The sequence below is a fragment of the Epargyreus clarus genome, unplaced genomic scaffold, assembly GCF_041222505.1.
Source record: "Epargyreus clarus isolate Ecla_fem2 unplaced genomic scaffold, WU_Ecla_fem_2.2 ptg000009l, whole genome shotgun sequence".
Taxonomy (NCBI): Eukaryota; Metazoa; Arthropoda; class Insecta; order Lepidoptera; family Hesperiidae; genus Epargyreus; species Epargyreus clarus.
Window position 1 is genome coordinate 3,335,117 of NW_027332217.1, and position 17,211 is coordinate 3,352,327.

Genomic DNA, 17,211 nt, shown 5'->3' on the forward strand with positions numbered 1-17,211 from the left:
GAGCATACAGTCCACCTGATGGTAAGTGGCTACTGCCGCCCATAGACATCTGTATTCAACACCATATAAGATTACATATTCCTACCTGAGATCGGCCAAACGCCTCGAAAAAGTCTCCCTATTCACACCCTTATCACAGTCTACTTTTTCACACCCTTGAAACCAGAACACAGCAGCAGCAGCAGCAGCACTGCTGTTAAGAGACCGATATAGGTATAGTGGTGGTGCCGCCGGAGTCGAACCACAAAGGGTCCTACCACCTTCAAAAATCTATTTAGCAATCTACTATTGCGTTTTTTTTATTATTTCGAGTTTTATCTTTTTCAAATAATTCGTAAAACGTATACCTACTTACAATTGTAAACAAGTCTTTATTCTTAAATGCAATTTAAAACTACACTAAACAAAAAAAATAGCTATAGTTAATGTCGGTCCTATAAGAATTATGCTAATATTCGTTATAATAATATAACATTTAATATACATAATGGTATTACACATTTACCGAATTGCCATACAACGTACGAATTTCAAAATATTGGATCCGCTCGATTTAACCATTACGATAATATCATAACTTTGAAAGACAATGATGTATCGATATCCCCGATGGGTGAAAGGATTGCCGAATAACAATCGCATTTTAGTGTTACTATATTACCAACTATTTACGGATTTAGCGACTTTTAACCGTATCGTATTATAAGATTTTTTAAACAACGAGTAGCATTGATTTCCTTCGTAGGGTTCTAACATGATAGAATTGTATGCTCGTCATGTAAAAAAACAATACCTACCTTCAAGTATATCCTTAATTTTATATATCAGATGGACTACGTAATAATATAAAAAGGGTTTTATTCATGTCCCTTTATTCAAAAACACATACGTTTCCTAAACTAAAAATCTAACTTTAGGTATCTGTTTTGTGTGTGCCATCGACGCTTTTTTCACAAAAATCTCGTATTTCAAGCTCATATGGCCACACTAGCAGGTACATATTATATATTACACATATATCGCACGTAACCGCGGTGACGCTGCGTTTTCGCTGCGACAGTGATAAACGAAGCCACGGTCCGAAGCTCGCTTTCAGAATACAGATGTAGCTATTTATAGACATTCTGGGACCAGAGCAAAAATGACATTTTTCTATTCACAATTCATACTGAATAGCAGAGTTCTACAGTATGTTATGAGCATAGATGAGATTATGAATGAAAGAATGAATTATCTTGTGTAAACAATAGGGGTAGAATGTTATGACTGTAGCATATGTGAACTTAATATTAGGTAACATGTGACATGTTACCTAATTTTAACTTAATGTTAACTTTACAACTATGTACTATCATAATTATCCACTAACCTTTGGACACGTAACGCATCCGCGATCGAAAATTACACAAAACGTAGGTACCTGTTATCTTTTTGAAGTTTTTTTCTAAAAAGATACTTTCATAATGACATTTCAAAAAACAGCCTATAATTACAAATAATGTCAAGAATAATTAAAATTTTGTTAACAGTAATTAGGTACCAATACTTCGAACAACGCTACCACTTAAGGGTTCCATGAACTACTTGAAACTTTCGAAAATGAAGGCTTAATCTACTTCTAATGAACAGGTTTGATTGAATTTATCCATTACCAGAGCCATAGCCAGATTCATCAATCTTTTTATCCTTCGTCTATTTCAAGGGCTTTTAATCAAGATCCTAGAGTGATCTGATTAATGACTCTTGATTGGATTATCCTGTTTGTTAGAAATATATTCAAGTTATTAATTTATAGTATTTTATGTTATTTTCCTGATTATTATAAATATAACACATATTTATAATAAGTGCCCATTTATATGGTCACTGGCTGAATGTGTAAGACGATTGCATGCATTAGCATTAAAAAAAAGAACGCACTTGGCGGGGTATATTACGCGGGATTAATAATAATTGTAAACTGGTCGAAGAAATAGATTTATTTTATTATCTTATACATAGATTAGTAAAGATTACTCACTCCTAACAAGAAAATGTACCCAGTTTAGAAAATTGAAATAGTTGCGTAAAAAAGTTTTGCCACGTCTCCGTGCTAAAATGTCCCTAAAATATTTGAAATAATTATTTATTTATTATGTAAATTGTTCATTGTAATTGTAGATTACGCAGTATTAGTTATTTATTACTAAATTTTCTCTTAAAATGTTTTTATTTGTCAAGAATTCAAAAAAAGAACTTACTATAATAAGCCGTTTGTGGCTTCATTCAATTTCAAGGCGCTGAAGTATCTTTACTAATCTATGATCTTATATATAAAATTCTCGTGTCACAATGTTAGTTACCGTACTCCTCCGAAACGGTTTTACCTATTTTCACCAAATTTTATAATATGCATATTCAGTAGGTCTGAGAATCGGCTACTATCAATTTTTCATACTCCTAAATGATAAGGGTTGTTCATCCTTAACATTTTTTTTATATGGCAACACAACGTTTGCCGGCTCAGCTAGTGTTCGTATAAAGATCAATGTAGTACATTCACAGACACCATAAATGATAGACACACACAGTCGCACAAAGATGGCAGAACTCTTTGTGGTTATACTCTAGAGTATTGTACGCTGCAATGTCATGGTGTATAAGGTAGTCAGGTAGGACTCCAATCATGGTTAGGACTGGCGACAGGTGTCCCTGGTCAGCAGTGGCCACTAACCATCAAGTGATGCTTCTATATTAAAAATAAATAATATAAAATGCCCGTCGCACAAGTGTCTCGAGTCAGTACCTTTATTATGAGCTTTTACGTTTTTAAAAATTGTCTATTTTAGTATTTGTTAACGTATTTGCCCATACATTTCCAATCAGCGCCCTCAGCGGACTGTATCATAAACTGATTGGAAATGTATGGGAAATACGTAAACAACTATAAAAACAGTCATTTTTGTAGAAACGTAAAAACTCATACTTAGGGTACAAATTAATTATCTAAGGGCTGGTAGGTGTGAATGGGGCTTTATCCGTAAATTCATTTTCATTAACCCGCTTCCGCTTTATGAACGAAACCTTTGACACACCGGAAGTTGATGACCGGTAAGGCTTGGATATTAAGCGACTGAGATTAGTAAACTAATTTTAACTCTTGACTTGGTTATATTCGAGCTTAATATAGCCTTTAGTAAGTCCTGGTCTGCACTATGCACTATAATAAAGTACTTTTGAATTGATACGTAAAATTTATGTATCGCGCATAATGCTTTGTACCTCCTCATGGATCTGATTTTTGCAATAGACTTTACAGTGCCCCGATGAAGTATTTCGGTATAGTTTCTACATAACGATTCCTTTATCGCACCGCTCACAGATGGACGAGGTTCTTGAAAATATTGCCGCGAACCTGAGTGTTAACCTCATTTCATATTGAACATGAGTCATGATATCTTAGGAGGAAAAGTAAATCTGCCTTTCCACTTTTTCCTATATATTGAAGTACATATATCTAATTAGTAAACGAGCAGGCAGGCAATCCGTATGATGATAAGTGGTTGCTTCCGCCCATGGACATCTGTAACCAAATCTATTCGATACAACGGCTCTATAAAGCCGATCATCATCATCATCATCATCAACTCATTACTGTCCCACTGCTGGGCACGGGTCTACCCTCAGAATGAGAAGGATTCGGCCATAGTCCACCGCGCTGGCCAAGTAGACTGGTAGACTAGAATTGGTAGACTTCAAAAACCCTTGAGATTTTTTTTTTTATAAATCTCCCAGGTGTGCAGGTTTCCTACTATTAAAGCCGATCACAGATGTATTATTCCTAAGGTCCTTAGTACTTTTCACTTCATATGTAAGTCAGCCGGTATCGACACTCTTCAATTGAAATCCAAGAACTGTTACACGTTATTTATTGGTTTACCATTTTTCTAACTCACACGATCACAGAATCGCTACATTACTAGTATTAACTAGAAATAAGTAGCATTTATAGTACAGTCAAATGTCAAAGACTTATCACTTTTTCCGTTCTTGATTATTGTACAAAAAACGGTAGCAAAAAATACGAAGTTGTATCTTACCGAATTCTTTTGTTGTTTACTCTGACGCATTATCTTGATTGCACGTCGACAATGACAGCCATTGTGGTTCATATCACAATACGATCCGCAGGTGAGAAATAAGTGAAAAAACAATGACGCTTCAACAAAAAGTGTATTATATTGCGAGGAACTGTGTGTTCTTTGCGTAAGAGGCACAGGGTCGGATTTGGGGGAGGGCAGGTAGGGTAGTACTTCGAGACCTCTGTGACAGAGGGGCTTCCAAAATAGAGATAAAATATTTCAAATTCCGTAAATTTTTCGTGTTTTTCCAAGTAGTACTTTTTCGCATTCTTACCCACGTACATACTTGCACTTAACTAATTACTACATTCTTTGGTGAAATACTTGTACTAGTTCGCAACAACATTTGAATGAATTGACGTAAAAAAATATTTGAAGAATTATTAGAGGTCTCCACTCCTTCGTTGCTCCAACTCCCCCAGAACTCCAAATCCGGCCCTGAGTAGGCAAATAACTGTCTCTGGTTTAGATGTGTGATTGAGTTAGTTTTTGCACAGACGATACTACAAATAGTACAATAGCCGACTACGCCGCAACACAGTTACGTTATGAGCATAACGAGTGTTTCAAAATAAAACAGGATATTCTTGAAATAAATATTCGTACGTCCGGTGGATATTATGTCATAGTAGATATAGTCTGATATGCAGTATATACCTTATAACCAAATACATATTTACCATTGCTAAGAACAAATGTTTTTCGACTAACAATTATAAAAGACAGACTGCTTTAAAATATAGACCATGGTCACTAAACCAATTTTGAATATTCCAACAACATATTATATGATAATATCCATCAAGCAGTTTGGATGTAGAGCATGCCAAAGTATGAAATATAAATGCAAACGCCTGAAAAACCGTACCCTCCGCCATGGGATAAAAACTACGTGAATTGGATAAACTTCATACATATTTGCAAACATGATGATGAACTTATATCCTCTTACATGTCACTACATAATTAGTTTATTCTCTAAAAAACCGCAGATAAAGAGTACACCAACGAAAAGAATAAAAATGCACACATAATACGGGGCCCGCCCCACCAAAGTGAAAAGACAAAATTCATTACAATTTACTCTTTATTCATTTAGAAATTAATTAAACATTAAAATCTTATCTTCATTATGGTAACTGGCATTTGTACTGCTGTCCGTCAACAAGTTGGCCTAAGTGGCAGGTGTCGCGACAACCCACAATTTGCATCTCATGCTGCTCTGGTCCAATAAACTTAATCAACGGCGTCAGATTCCCTTCAACAGTTTCATAATTGACGTAATTTTCTTCAACTTGAGTTTGGAGTTGACGGACATGTTTTAAGAAATTCCAAGAAAGAAGAAGTTTTTAATTCATGATTACTTGGTGACAAAATACTGTGATCAACTAGCCTATCATGATGTATGCTATGAAGTTTTCCGATTTTAATTCCTGGCCAAGCATATAAGCACCCGTTTTTAAGAACATGTGCCCAGCAGTACAGATCGAAAAGTGTTATGACATTAACAATAAGATTAATATGGTCTGAATTTCAACTACATATGTAAGTTATAGTTCATTAGATTTACCACCACCAAAGTAACTAATAAATATTCACCTTGTAGACTCAAAAAACATCCACGGAACCCTGAAAAGCCGCTACGTGGACCTTAATAGTAGGACAGCAATAACAGTCACTTCAATTTATAAACAAGGAATATTAGAGGCTCATCGGTTTCAAAATTAATTGGCTCAACCATTGGTAGACTTCACCCATTTTTACAAAAGTGTTCTAGAGAGGTGTATATGTTCCCTGATGCCGATTACTAGCTGTTGAAGACTGTGAATTAAATTCTTATACCCAAAAACTTTATAAATAAGAGAAGCGCCTGGGATTTGAACCTGGGTGTGGCCGAAATTTATACCATTAGGCTTCTCCATTAGCATTGGAGAGACCAATCCAATTTGCGTTTTCTCGAGACTCCAAATGGCAGACAATGGTATTAAATTCAGAGTAGGTACTTCTCAACGCCTCCTTCGCTAAGTATTCGCTTCATTTGCTATTCGTAGAACTTTTTTGTCTGTTAATTACGTATCTGCCAACGATTTTTTACATATGTTGCCTTCAGACGGATCTTTCTGACGTTTGCTTATTTACTCCCACATGTCTTCACTGGGGATTAAAAATACTTGCGAATAATATTGTGGAGAATTTATATTTTAGATGCGTAGGTTTTCTTCCTTACTTATTTGCTTTTTTTTGGCAGCAGAGCGTGGTATAGAATGAGACATAAATGTACTTGAAGACCTAAAGACATACCTAGTACCCACCCTCCACAGTCCGCAGTGAATAAAAAGGATATACTTACAACCTAAAGTCGATAAATCTTCCTCAACAATATTATACAGAAAAGGCAGAGCTTAAGACAAGACCTAGGTAATCCTCTGAAGCTACCTTATGAAATATTCATCAGAATTTGGTGAACTTTTTTTATCGCCTTATCAGCAATTCGGAGAAGCATTCTCCGCTGTCGTTTTGTAATACTTTAAGCAACATAATTTATGGCATAAGTAACTTCCATTATAATAAAGCTAAAATTTAGATGAGTGGTATACAGAAATTAGTTAAGAATACAATTATTATTAATAATTCAATATTTTTATGCAAGATCGTCGTCTTGTATAAAAAAATGATTAAATCACATGCCAACCTGAGATGTGACTTCAATTATGAATAAATCTTTTTGAAAACGAACACAAAAAGCAGTCAGAAATTATTGTCTCACGTGCACCTTTTGTAACGGAGAAAGTTCTAGAAAGATTACATTATATTTCGGTAACATAACAATAGTAGAAAGTGCACTTTAAAGATGAATTGATAGCCATCGAAGGCATCACTGAATAAGTTTCAGCCAAAAGCATCTCCCGTTTTAAAATAATTCCCATGACCGTAGCATAAGATTGAATATTGAAATTACGGACGTATGGTCTGTAGAAAGCAAGTGTATTGAGCGAATACCCACTGTTCAAGTGTCGAAAGTTAAAAGATCCTTATTAGCATACCAACAATGACAATACAATTTTACAAACGAAATTGCTACATTAACAAATTTGCTAATTTGCTGAGAAATGTTCTCATGTAGTGTTTCAAGCAGGTATTATTTTTTTAGCTTTTATTTTACATGTATACTGGCAAAAAAGCAGACGATCTACCGAATGGAAAGCAGTCCCTTTCGCCTATGGAGATTTGCACCACCAGGGCTGTATAAATCTACACCGTACCCATAGTTTATCAATGTAGTAGAAAAAAATCTTTGCTTGAATAAGATTCCTGAGTGGGCGCGTTAGATATGGATCCCTGTGATCCCTTAACTATTATATTAATCGCCACTAATGATCAACTTCCAATAATTCCTAAAGCTATATCCATTCGGAGAACATTGCCACCCATAGACATCTGTCATCAAAATCCAAGTAGATCCAAAATATATTAATAATTGCTTGGAATATAATGGAACATTTCCCGTAACTTTGCTCACCCTTACATCTTAAAATAAGGTACACTGCTATGAAGCAGAAATATAGAATGTCTTACTTCTTTCGAAAAAGAACAATTTCTACCCATTTAAGAATTTTTTCTTGTGTAATATTTAAATTATTATAAATCAAGTAATAATATCAATAATTAGTAAACAATGGATACCTAAGCAATTAGCAAAAACGCCTTTTTAATTACAACACGCGGCGCACATAAATGTTGCTTTTCAATTTGTTCAGGCGCAATCTATTAACAAATAACATATGAAGTTGCCAGTATTATTAAATAGGTTTTGGTTAACTTCTTTGTTTTATTGCTCAATTAACTAACTAAAATGTTCGTTAGCAAATCCATTCTAATACAAAGGGGTTAATACTATTTGCCTTTACTTAAAAAATGAGTACCTACAAAATAAAAATCGAAACGAAATTAGATTTGTTTAATACAATGAATTGGCAAACAGATATGCACTCTACGTAATAGAAGTAATCACTGCCGTGGACTTCTGTAACCAACCCTAAATTGGATTCAAGTCCTATCTGAAGACGTTTCAGATGCATTGCAACGCCTGAATACTAAGTTGAGATAACTCTTGTTATGTACTTGAGTATACGTTACCCAGGCTTACCCTTTAAAACAAAACACAATATACCTGACACTGTTATTATAAGATAGAAAGTCGTTCCAACGATTTCCCCACGAAAAATGGCTGTTTTTATCTGAAATCGTGTGTTATGTTTTATATGAAATCGTGGGTATGTTTTAAAAATAAAAAAGAAACTCCAACGCCTTCAATTTGATACGAGCAGAAACACAACTCTGCGTTATTACAATTTCACAACACAGGCGCAGCGCGACCTCATAAACAATTCAGGCGGTTGCCGTTCCGTACTCATAATCGCTGTTAAATTTTCCATTACTTAATCATGTTTGTAAAGCCACTCTAGGGCACTCTTTGAGTGCTAAGTGCTTCATTAGTAATTAATTTATTCTATTCCAGGAACAAGGGTTCTTACATAAGTAGGAACTTGACGCATTTTTAGTTATGTCCGACGTCCATTTTGTAATTTATTGATAAACAGAATGTAGACTTTCTTGTGTATGTGATTGATATAATAATAAAATGTTTAACGCTTGTTTTAATGATTCAGGAAAACGTCGTAAGGAAATATTTACTTTCGGTTGAGAAGTTTCCGTATTTCTTTCAAAGGTGCTATGTAGATATGTCGTTAACAATCCACATTAGGTTGCAATGTTATATGACATACAATCATATTTATACAAGATATCTGGTAAAAGAGAAAACGAAAGGACGAAATCATTGGTACCACAGGTAAAAAAATTCCATTAACTCTTTCTTAATGTCCCAATCACACTGAGACATTAAATAGTTGATATATTTAAAGATGAACTAGCTCTTCATTACTTGCATGAAATACTAAAGTATGGAATGCTACTTTAGAATAATAATAAAACATTTTATTGCCTTAAAATTACAACAATATAATCGAAACTTAAAAATAAACATGTTCTTTCTTTAAATATAACATAACAAAAATACACAAAAGAGATAAAAAACAAAGAAATAATAATAATTGCTTACGACTTGCGGTTATAATCTAGGCAAAAAGAAGTGCCTCAGCTATTGTTACCACAGGATTACGATCCCATGGAGCACTATTTTTAGCATTTCAGTATTTCCTAAAATATTCCTTCCTTATGTTACCTAAAATACAAATGTTACCTAAATTTTTTATGAGCTTAACTCTTATATTTAATATTATGTTGGTCATGCCTGTACGACGTACGAGTACGTTAAGTTCTACATACGTAGTTTCCTAATATGTATTATAAATAGAACTTATTTACTGTAGAAATTATCAGCATTTCATTTGAATAAATAAGTAAAATCCTCTTCTTTAAAAATACAGGCATTTTATATATGCCTTTTATTACCTACAAATATTGCGTACATATGTATAAAAGTACTTTTCGCTTTCATTTACAAAATTCTCATCCACTTTGACGAGGGTAGCTCATTGATACATAACATAATACTTCAAGGTAACCTTTGATTAGCCCTCGACATATATTTTACGCACAAGAAAACAATAACGTGAAATCGTTGTATTTGAAACAAGGTCGCAGAAAAATTGACGCCTGCTCAATTACTATAAGTTATCAATTAATTTGAAATAAGGTGATAGGCGAGCACGGTAATCGATTTGCAACCGATTAGTCAAGTCTATTAGTGAGAAAATTGTAAATATAAAATAAACTAAGTACTTCTTATTAAAATGATTTAATGAATTCCTAAAAATCTTCATCGTCTGAATACAGAGACTTTTTCTATCTTTTGAAACGTTGCTGTGAATACATAAAAATCAAAGCATGTCTGTTTTCATACGCGAGTTTACTATTACCATAACCATTTATAACAACCGATGCATTCATGTTTGATATATACCATCTTAGTTACTTATTAGGATATTCGCTGTCTGAGTAAATATTTAAATGATATTAAATATTGTTCCAGAAGTTTTACGAACATAGGAATTTTTAGTGTCTATTGCAGAAAACGTGTCGCGCGGAAAAGTTGCGCAAATCGCCCCACTGTCGTCTCCAATGAAGTGGAAACAAGGTCTCTGGTCTGCTCATTGTATTTAGCAGTCGTGTTCTCATTAGGACCGTTTGAAACAATAGCACAGGAAGGAAACATAGGGTACAGACCTCAAAAGTCGTACGAAAACTATCACGAACCCACACAAAGACACCACTTCGTTCCACCAAATTTAACTTCACTATAAATAAACGGTGCGATTCCGAAATGACATCAGTCGGAAAGTGTCAGCAATAAGCAATCAGTAAGATGTTGTCAACATTTTTCACATTCGGTGTTGTGATGATAACGGTGACGCAAGCAGTACAAAAAGTGGAGCTTTCGGATGACAAGACGCCCTACGATTACGTGAAGGAACAATTGGACAAAGTCGGCTCTGATCCTTTGACCGGCCTACCATTATCTAACTCATATGAGGTGGAAGAAAGTGAAGATTACCCTGATCACAAAGGAGCAGCATCAACGGTTCTGAACACAGTCGCTGGTGTCGGTGGGCTTGGCTATGGTCAAGGCTTAGGTTTTGGTGGACTTGGAAACTTAGGAGGTATAGGCCTCGGTCAAGGAATAGGATTAGGTATAGGAGGCGTCGGAGGATTAGGTGTAGGAGGAATTGGGGGGGCAGGCATCGGCCTCGGTGGTATTAATAGTGCTGGTATTGGAAATGGCGGTGTTGGTGCAGCCAACGGAGTTGGCTTAATCAACCCGGCACTCGGAGGCATTGGAGTCGGAGGAATTGGAGTCGGTGGACTTGGGCTCGGAAATGGTCTCCTGTACCACCCACTCTTAGGATCACAGATTGGCGGTGGTTACGTTGACAAACAAGCTTATGACGCCGCGCAGAAGAAAGGCGCCGACCAAAACGTTGAAAAAATAGAGAAGAAAGTAGAAGAAGAAGCGAAACATGGTCAAGAAGGTTTTCAACAAGCCGCTGCAGCTGCTAAAGAAGAAAAGGGAGAATCGAGTTTTTACAAGGATGAAGAAGCAAAGAAAAAAGCCGCTGGTGATGAAAAGTTTTACGAAGGCGGACAGAACTTCAATAAGCATGGTATGTTTTTTTTAAATATACTATACTATATAATATACTATATAACTATTTTATATCTCTTATTAGAAGAATATAAATTTTAGTCTCTCCCATGCAAATCGGTGGGAAATTAACTTTATAACAATGTACAGTCACGAGCATAAATATATGACTATGGGCAGATTAGCAAAAATATCTGACCCAAGAATGTGTTCATTAATATCTGCCTGCAAGAACGCAGCAAAAATATCTGACAATTAAAGGCAGCAAAAATATTTGATGATAACTTTGATCAAATAATTGTGACCACCTTACGAAGCAAAAATATGTGACAATAATAATCTATTCATTTTTGTTATTCCGGCTCAAAATACAACTCGAACGTCAAGCCGCGTTCTTTTTCTTTTTTATGCTAAGTCATAGAATCGTATCAGCCAGTGACTTTATAAATAAGAACTTATTATTATAAAAATAACACATCATGAAAATAATACAAAATAATTAATTAAAATAATATCTACTAAAATAAAATAAAATTGAATAGATTTCTAATAATACACTTTCAAACAATTCCGAAACGTTACACGGCAGCGTTGGATAAAAAGATCTACTACCCACTTTTTAACGATAAAAATATATCAAAGCGATATCAAAAACATACAACCTATTTCTCCGATAATATTGCTAATTGTAGAACTTGGTATTGCTAATATAAATAATTAATGTTACATGTGTCAATTAACTGTTGCGGTAACTTCTTTTTTATATTTTTGTCTTAGCAGAATATTCGTGACCATTTTAGTTTAAACCTTACTTAATATTATCTGTCTGTCTGTCTGTCTGTCTGGTTGTCTCTTCTTCACGCCCAAACCACTGAACCGATTTGAATGAAATTGTGTATAAAGATAGTCTGAGACCCGAGAAAGGACATAGGATAGTTTCTGGGATTAATTTGTCATTTAATCCCAGAATTTAATAGGGAACACTATCCGATAGTGGAATAATATAAGGTGTGTATTTTTTTTTCAAAATAAACTCGTTCGATTCCGTACCACCAGATGTTTACTATTTGATAAAAATAAGTAAAATACTTTTTTTGCGGTTCCCTACCCTTTGGGTACGGACCCCTAAAAACTAATGATGCAGTATTCGTTTTTTTTTTATCAAAATCGGCCTCGTACCTCCTTTTAGCATTTTTCGCCAATCCTTATAGATTCGGATTTGGAAAATTCACCCTGTTAAAATTCATTAATTATCCTGTCTTTGTCTTTAACCCTGTTATTTTCTTTCTTAAATAAAAAAAATATGAGAAAATATTTTTACGTGTGTTTTGCTCATATTCTTTCTACGGCAAAATACATTGGCCCCTTTGACCAGTAGGTTGATATATTTACATCAAATATATTTATAAATTATGTCAGATATTATTGCACTTTAGTTGACGTTACATGTCATAACACATGTCACAATTATTTGATCAACGTTATCATCACATATTTTGCTGCCTATAAATGTCAGATATTTTTGCTGCGTTCGTTCAGGCATATATTATTGAACTCGTTATTGGGTCACATATTTTTGCTGATCTGCCCATAGTCATATATTTATGCTCGTGACTGTACGTAAAAACCAAACATAAACATTTTTTTAAATTACGTTACATTTTTATCTTGTTTAGTTTCGTTACCACGGGATCATGGATTTGAAATTTATTAACCAACATCCAAATGTATAGGAAAACTGAAATAAAAGATTATATCAATATAAACATTATAATAATTCATCCGTGAAAAGCATTTCTACTCTCGTACTAAAACGAATATAAAACAAGACATTAAAATTAACGTGACAAGCATGTCCAGATCAAGTCATCGGAGAAAGTGCTGACTAATTATAATTTTACCAACAGGCGCCAACGAAGAGCAATTGAAAAAAGCGAAAAGCCACAAAAAGGGTCACGTAAGCAAGGGTTTCAAGACATCTAGCAGCAAGAATGAGGAGGAGAAATCCGAGAGTTTCTATGACGAGGCTCACGATGAATCAGATCATAAGATCGCTGGACAGAATGCTGGTAGTTTCGGTGAAAAGGCACAACAAGGCTTCAAAGGTGCTCATGAGGAGAAAGTACTGGATGCAAATGCACAAGGAAAAGAGGGACACCATGTTTCTGAACATAAGGTCGATGATGCTAAAGCCAATAAGGTACGTGACTTAAGTAGAGTATATTTTACAGCATTAATAAAGCAATTCAAGTTAAACAAACATCTGCCTAATGGCATATTAATTACATGGAGGAAGATAATGGTATCACGGGGGGATTACGGTTCTTACGGCGCCAAGATTTGAATGCGGATCCGTATAGATTTCGATGAGACAAGACGAAAAGTAAGAATAAATATTTTTGATATCTCGCTTAGTTTTCGAGATATCGATACTCAAAAATTATTCGAAAATTTCGATTCTTTGCGTTTTAAAAGTGAAATTGCCGAGGAACGGCGCGGCGGAAACGGGTGCGACTGCTATCTCCGGATAGGGGAGGACGTGCAGAATACGGTAGAAGTAAAATGAAGAGAATTCGTTGAGAAACGGCGGAGGAAAATAAGAAAAACCAAAAATTGATTTTTGAAAAACGGAGAAAATTATATTTAAAAATTTAGAAAACGGAGAGAAACGGAAGTAGTATGTGCGAAAAGGTATCGTTGAGACGAGTACGATGGTATAAAATAATTAGAAATCGGGCAAGGGACAACGAAGTTAGAGGTGATTGAAATTTGAGTTGGTATTGGTTAGGTTAGGTTAGGTTAGGTTAGGTTTAGGTTAGGTTAGGTTAGGTTAGGTTAGGTTTTTTTTTATTATTATTATTATTATCATAATAATAGTGATAATCATAATAAAGGATAAAATATATCTTCAAAAAAATTTTTCAATAAAATTCCAACATTTTTAATTATGTATTTATTAATATCTTGAAAACTAAGCAAGATATCGAAAAAAAATATTCTTTGTTTTCGTTTTCTTTTCCAAAAATCTATCTAAATACATCATTAAAAGAATATTTTTTTTTTTATTTTTCGATTTTTAAATATCGATATCTCGAAAACTAAGCGAGATATCAAAAAAATTTATTCTTACTTTTCGTCTTGTCTCGTCGAGATCTATAAGGATCCGCATTCAAATTTTGGCGCCGTAAGAATCGTAATCGTGCCGGTATCACCAATATGATACTTGGCTTTTCCTTATAACAAGTTAGGTGTGACTTACTACACCTGACAGCTGAGATAAGATATTCAAATACCACAAGGAAAATTCCATACATAACATAACTAAAAAGAGTACTTACCCTGGTTTCTTGACGACAGGTATTCACTGTTTTGAATGATGATAACTTTACAAAAATGTTCTGTCCGTAATTATAGTTATTTATATAATATAATAAAAGGGAATAAAACTTTATAATCTTAGGTTGTTAAAATTCGAAATAATAAACTTAATTTTCTTGATTTTGCATTCAACTTACGTATTTAAATTAGCAAAGGGGTAGATTGAAATTAAAGCTGACAACTCGGCTTCGCTAATTTGAATTACAAGGCCTTGTCGGGGTAATTAATTATGCAGGATATTATGAATTATTACTAAATAATTTACTGTTTAATCGTGTAGAATGCTTAATAACTTATTCGAGGAACACAGAATAGGCGGGTCGACTTGATTTACCGAATCGTAATATTTAAAGAGCTGCTAAGGATTCTCGTCAATTCCATCTATGTTCTACTTATTACGTTTATATTATTTGTAATAAGCATTTATCATTCCTATAAAAGATAAATAATTATTTGGTATCACTGTTTCTCCAACTTACTATTAAATTTGGTTTATGTTGCAAAAGTGACAATCCGGAGTACAGTCCATCTATAGTTATGTGGTCATTGCCATTAGGATTTTTAAATATAGTCCCACCTAAAGCGTTATTTTTCATAATTTCTCCCCCGTCGACTTTTTTATTCATTTTTCAATAAAACCTTTCTTTGTTGACGCAACTACAATAGTGGTTCAATACTGTCTGCGGACCTGTAGAGAGCGTTTGATAACTGAACCGTGTCGATCTCTATTGTACTCGGCCCGTTTTGCAATTTCAACCGATCTTTCATTTACGTGCATGAAGTATGCAATAAAACCTGACTGACCATTATGAAAATTATAAATGTGTCATGTTTATTGCAGATGTGGGTTATTGTATGTTTGTAAATGTAATTTACTAAAGTGGTCAAGTACATTCCACAGGTTAGCAAAAGACTTTGCCCATCGTCCATCTAAGTTTAAAATTTCGAAATAAATTTGGCATCTTAAATCTGTAAAAAACATTTTCTATTTTTTACCGAATTAAAAGAAACGTCATTCTCATATCGACTGCTTTTATAAAACATGTTTATTTTTTTAATACAACGCTATCATGGAACTGAGAAGTTTCTCTTCTATGGACGCGATAGACAGAAAAAGGTCATTTAATACATTCTGTTTCATATTTCTTGTGCTGAAACTATTTATACATTATTGAAGTTCTGCAATAAAACAGTCAATTCATAACACAAACAAACCAAGTTTGGCATAGTGCGGTTGAATAGGCAACAACTGAGAAGAACTATGCCTTATGTATGAAATCAAAATTAATATATTCAGCGCTCGCTAAAACGTGGTCGCTTTATTGTGGTTTTGGCTTTGAATACGCTGAAAGCGCTTTTGTGTAGCACTTGGTTCGGTATTCATGAAGTTGCAATTCTGATCTTTATTTTTTTTTTACTGCAGTGCTGAGTAAATAAAAATATATACATCTCATGGTGGTAGAATCCTTCGTAGTTTCACTCCGGATGCCTATTTTTGTCTGTGTAATACACAGTATTAAACTGTTTTCTGGTTCGAAGGGTATGGTAAGGAGAAAACACATAAAGAAGCCAATTATTACGACGTAAACCTCTAGGGTAGTAACGTATCTATGTTCGACCTCTATAAATCCCAGATAGCCTATTGGCGGCAGTCGGATACTTCTTCGTCGGATAAATCTTTATTTAACATTTATAAATAAATCTACACACGTAATGTTACTCGTACGTACCTACGTAACTCGTAAATTTTACTTATAGTATACTGTGTTCTATGTCTACAGGGTGAGTTCCTGCAGAAGGGCTACAAGGGTGGTGCGGAGCAGTTGGAAAAATTCAATAACCTTGGCGCCCACGCGGTGCACGGACACCAGGAGGCCAGCGGCGGCTTCCAGCAGAATAAGGGCATCTTGCCCATCAACTAATACGCCACTCCGCTCTACTGTCACTGATTACTGCTTTTTGTATGAAAATATACTCTTGCGATGTTACAGTTTTGTTTTATTACTAGACTAACTTCTACTTGGAGTGTTGAGACTTTTGAGGAGATGAAGTTCTGAAGAAAAAGTGAGCAACACCCATTTAATTTTAATATTCCATAATCATTTTCACGAGCAAAATTAAAGCTGATCACAGGCTCTCCTCACAACTGGGACAAGCCTGGAGTTTCAGGACCGTCGCACTAATCTAATGCAGATTGGTGGGGAGGATAAGACCTCCGTCAAGGCACATTATAAGATACTTGTACTGTGGTCAAGGTTCAATGAATGTTTTCTAATGAAATTAAGCAGAACCTAATGTAATGTACCTTCTGAAATACGAGTACGTCACTGTACATGAAAACTCACTAATGGTCACGCATACAGCTCCCAATCGCCCCCGGCATTTCTTACCTTTACACTAAACTAATGGTCTACACAAGCCCCAGGGCTATGATTCAATTATATTATTGAAGGGAAAATAAATAAAACAACACCGAAACAAAAAATCATGTATTCAACAGAGAACAAAATTCAAATTCACATGCAACTCATGCAGGAAGAAATGTTA

The 17,211-nt window shown here is 34.6% G+C and overlaps 1 protein-coding gene across 1 annotated transcript; it reads left to right on the forward strand.

Moving 5' to 3' along the window:
- Positions 1-10,202: 10,202 nt before the first annotated feature.
- On the forward strand, positions 10,203-16,594 carry LOC140744782 (uncharacterized). The gene is made up of 3 exons (XM_073076442.1): positions 10,203-11,305; positions 13,194-13,486; positions 16,446-16,594. The coding sequence occupies exons 1-3, from the start codon at positions 10,510-10,512 to the stop codon at positions 16,584-16,586; spliced, it is 1,230 nt and encodes a 409-aa protein (XP_072932543.1). The 5' UTR covers positions 10,203-10,509; the 3' UTR covers positions 16,587-16,594.
- The last annotated feature ends 617 nt before the right edge of the window (positions 16,595-17,211 follow it).

Excerpts from the sequence above, each read along its gene's own strand:
- LOC140744782 (XM_073076442.1), top strand. The coding sequence starts at position 10,510 with ATGTTGTCAACATTTTTCACATTCGGTGTTGTGATGATAACGGTGACG. Across the intron at positions 11,306-13,193 it reads ACAGAACTTCAATAAGCATG|GCGCCAACGAAGAGCAATTG; the intron begins GTATGTTTTTTT and ends TTTTACCAACAG. Across the intron at positions 13,487-16,445 it reads ATGATGCTAAAGCCAATAAG|GGTGAGTTCCTGCAGAAGGG; the intron begins GTACGTGACTTA and ends CTATGTCTACAG.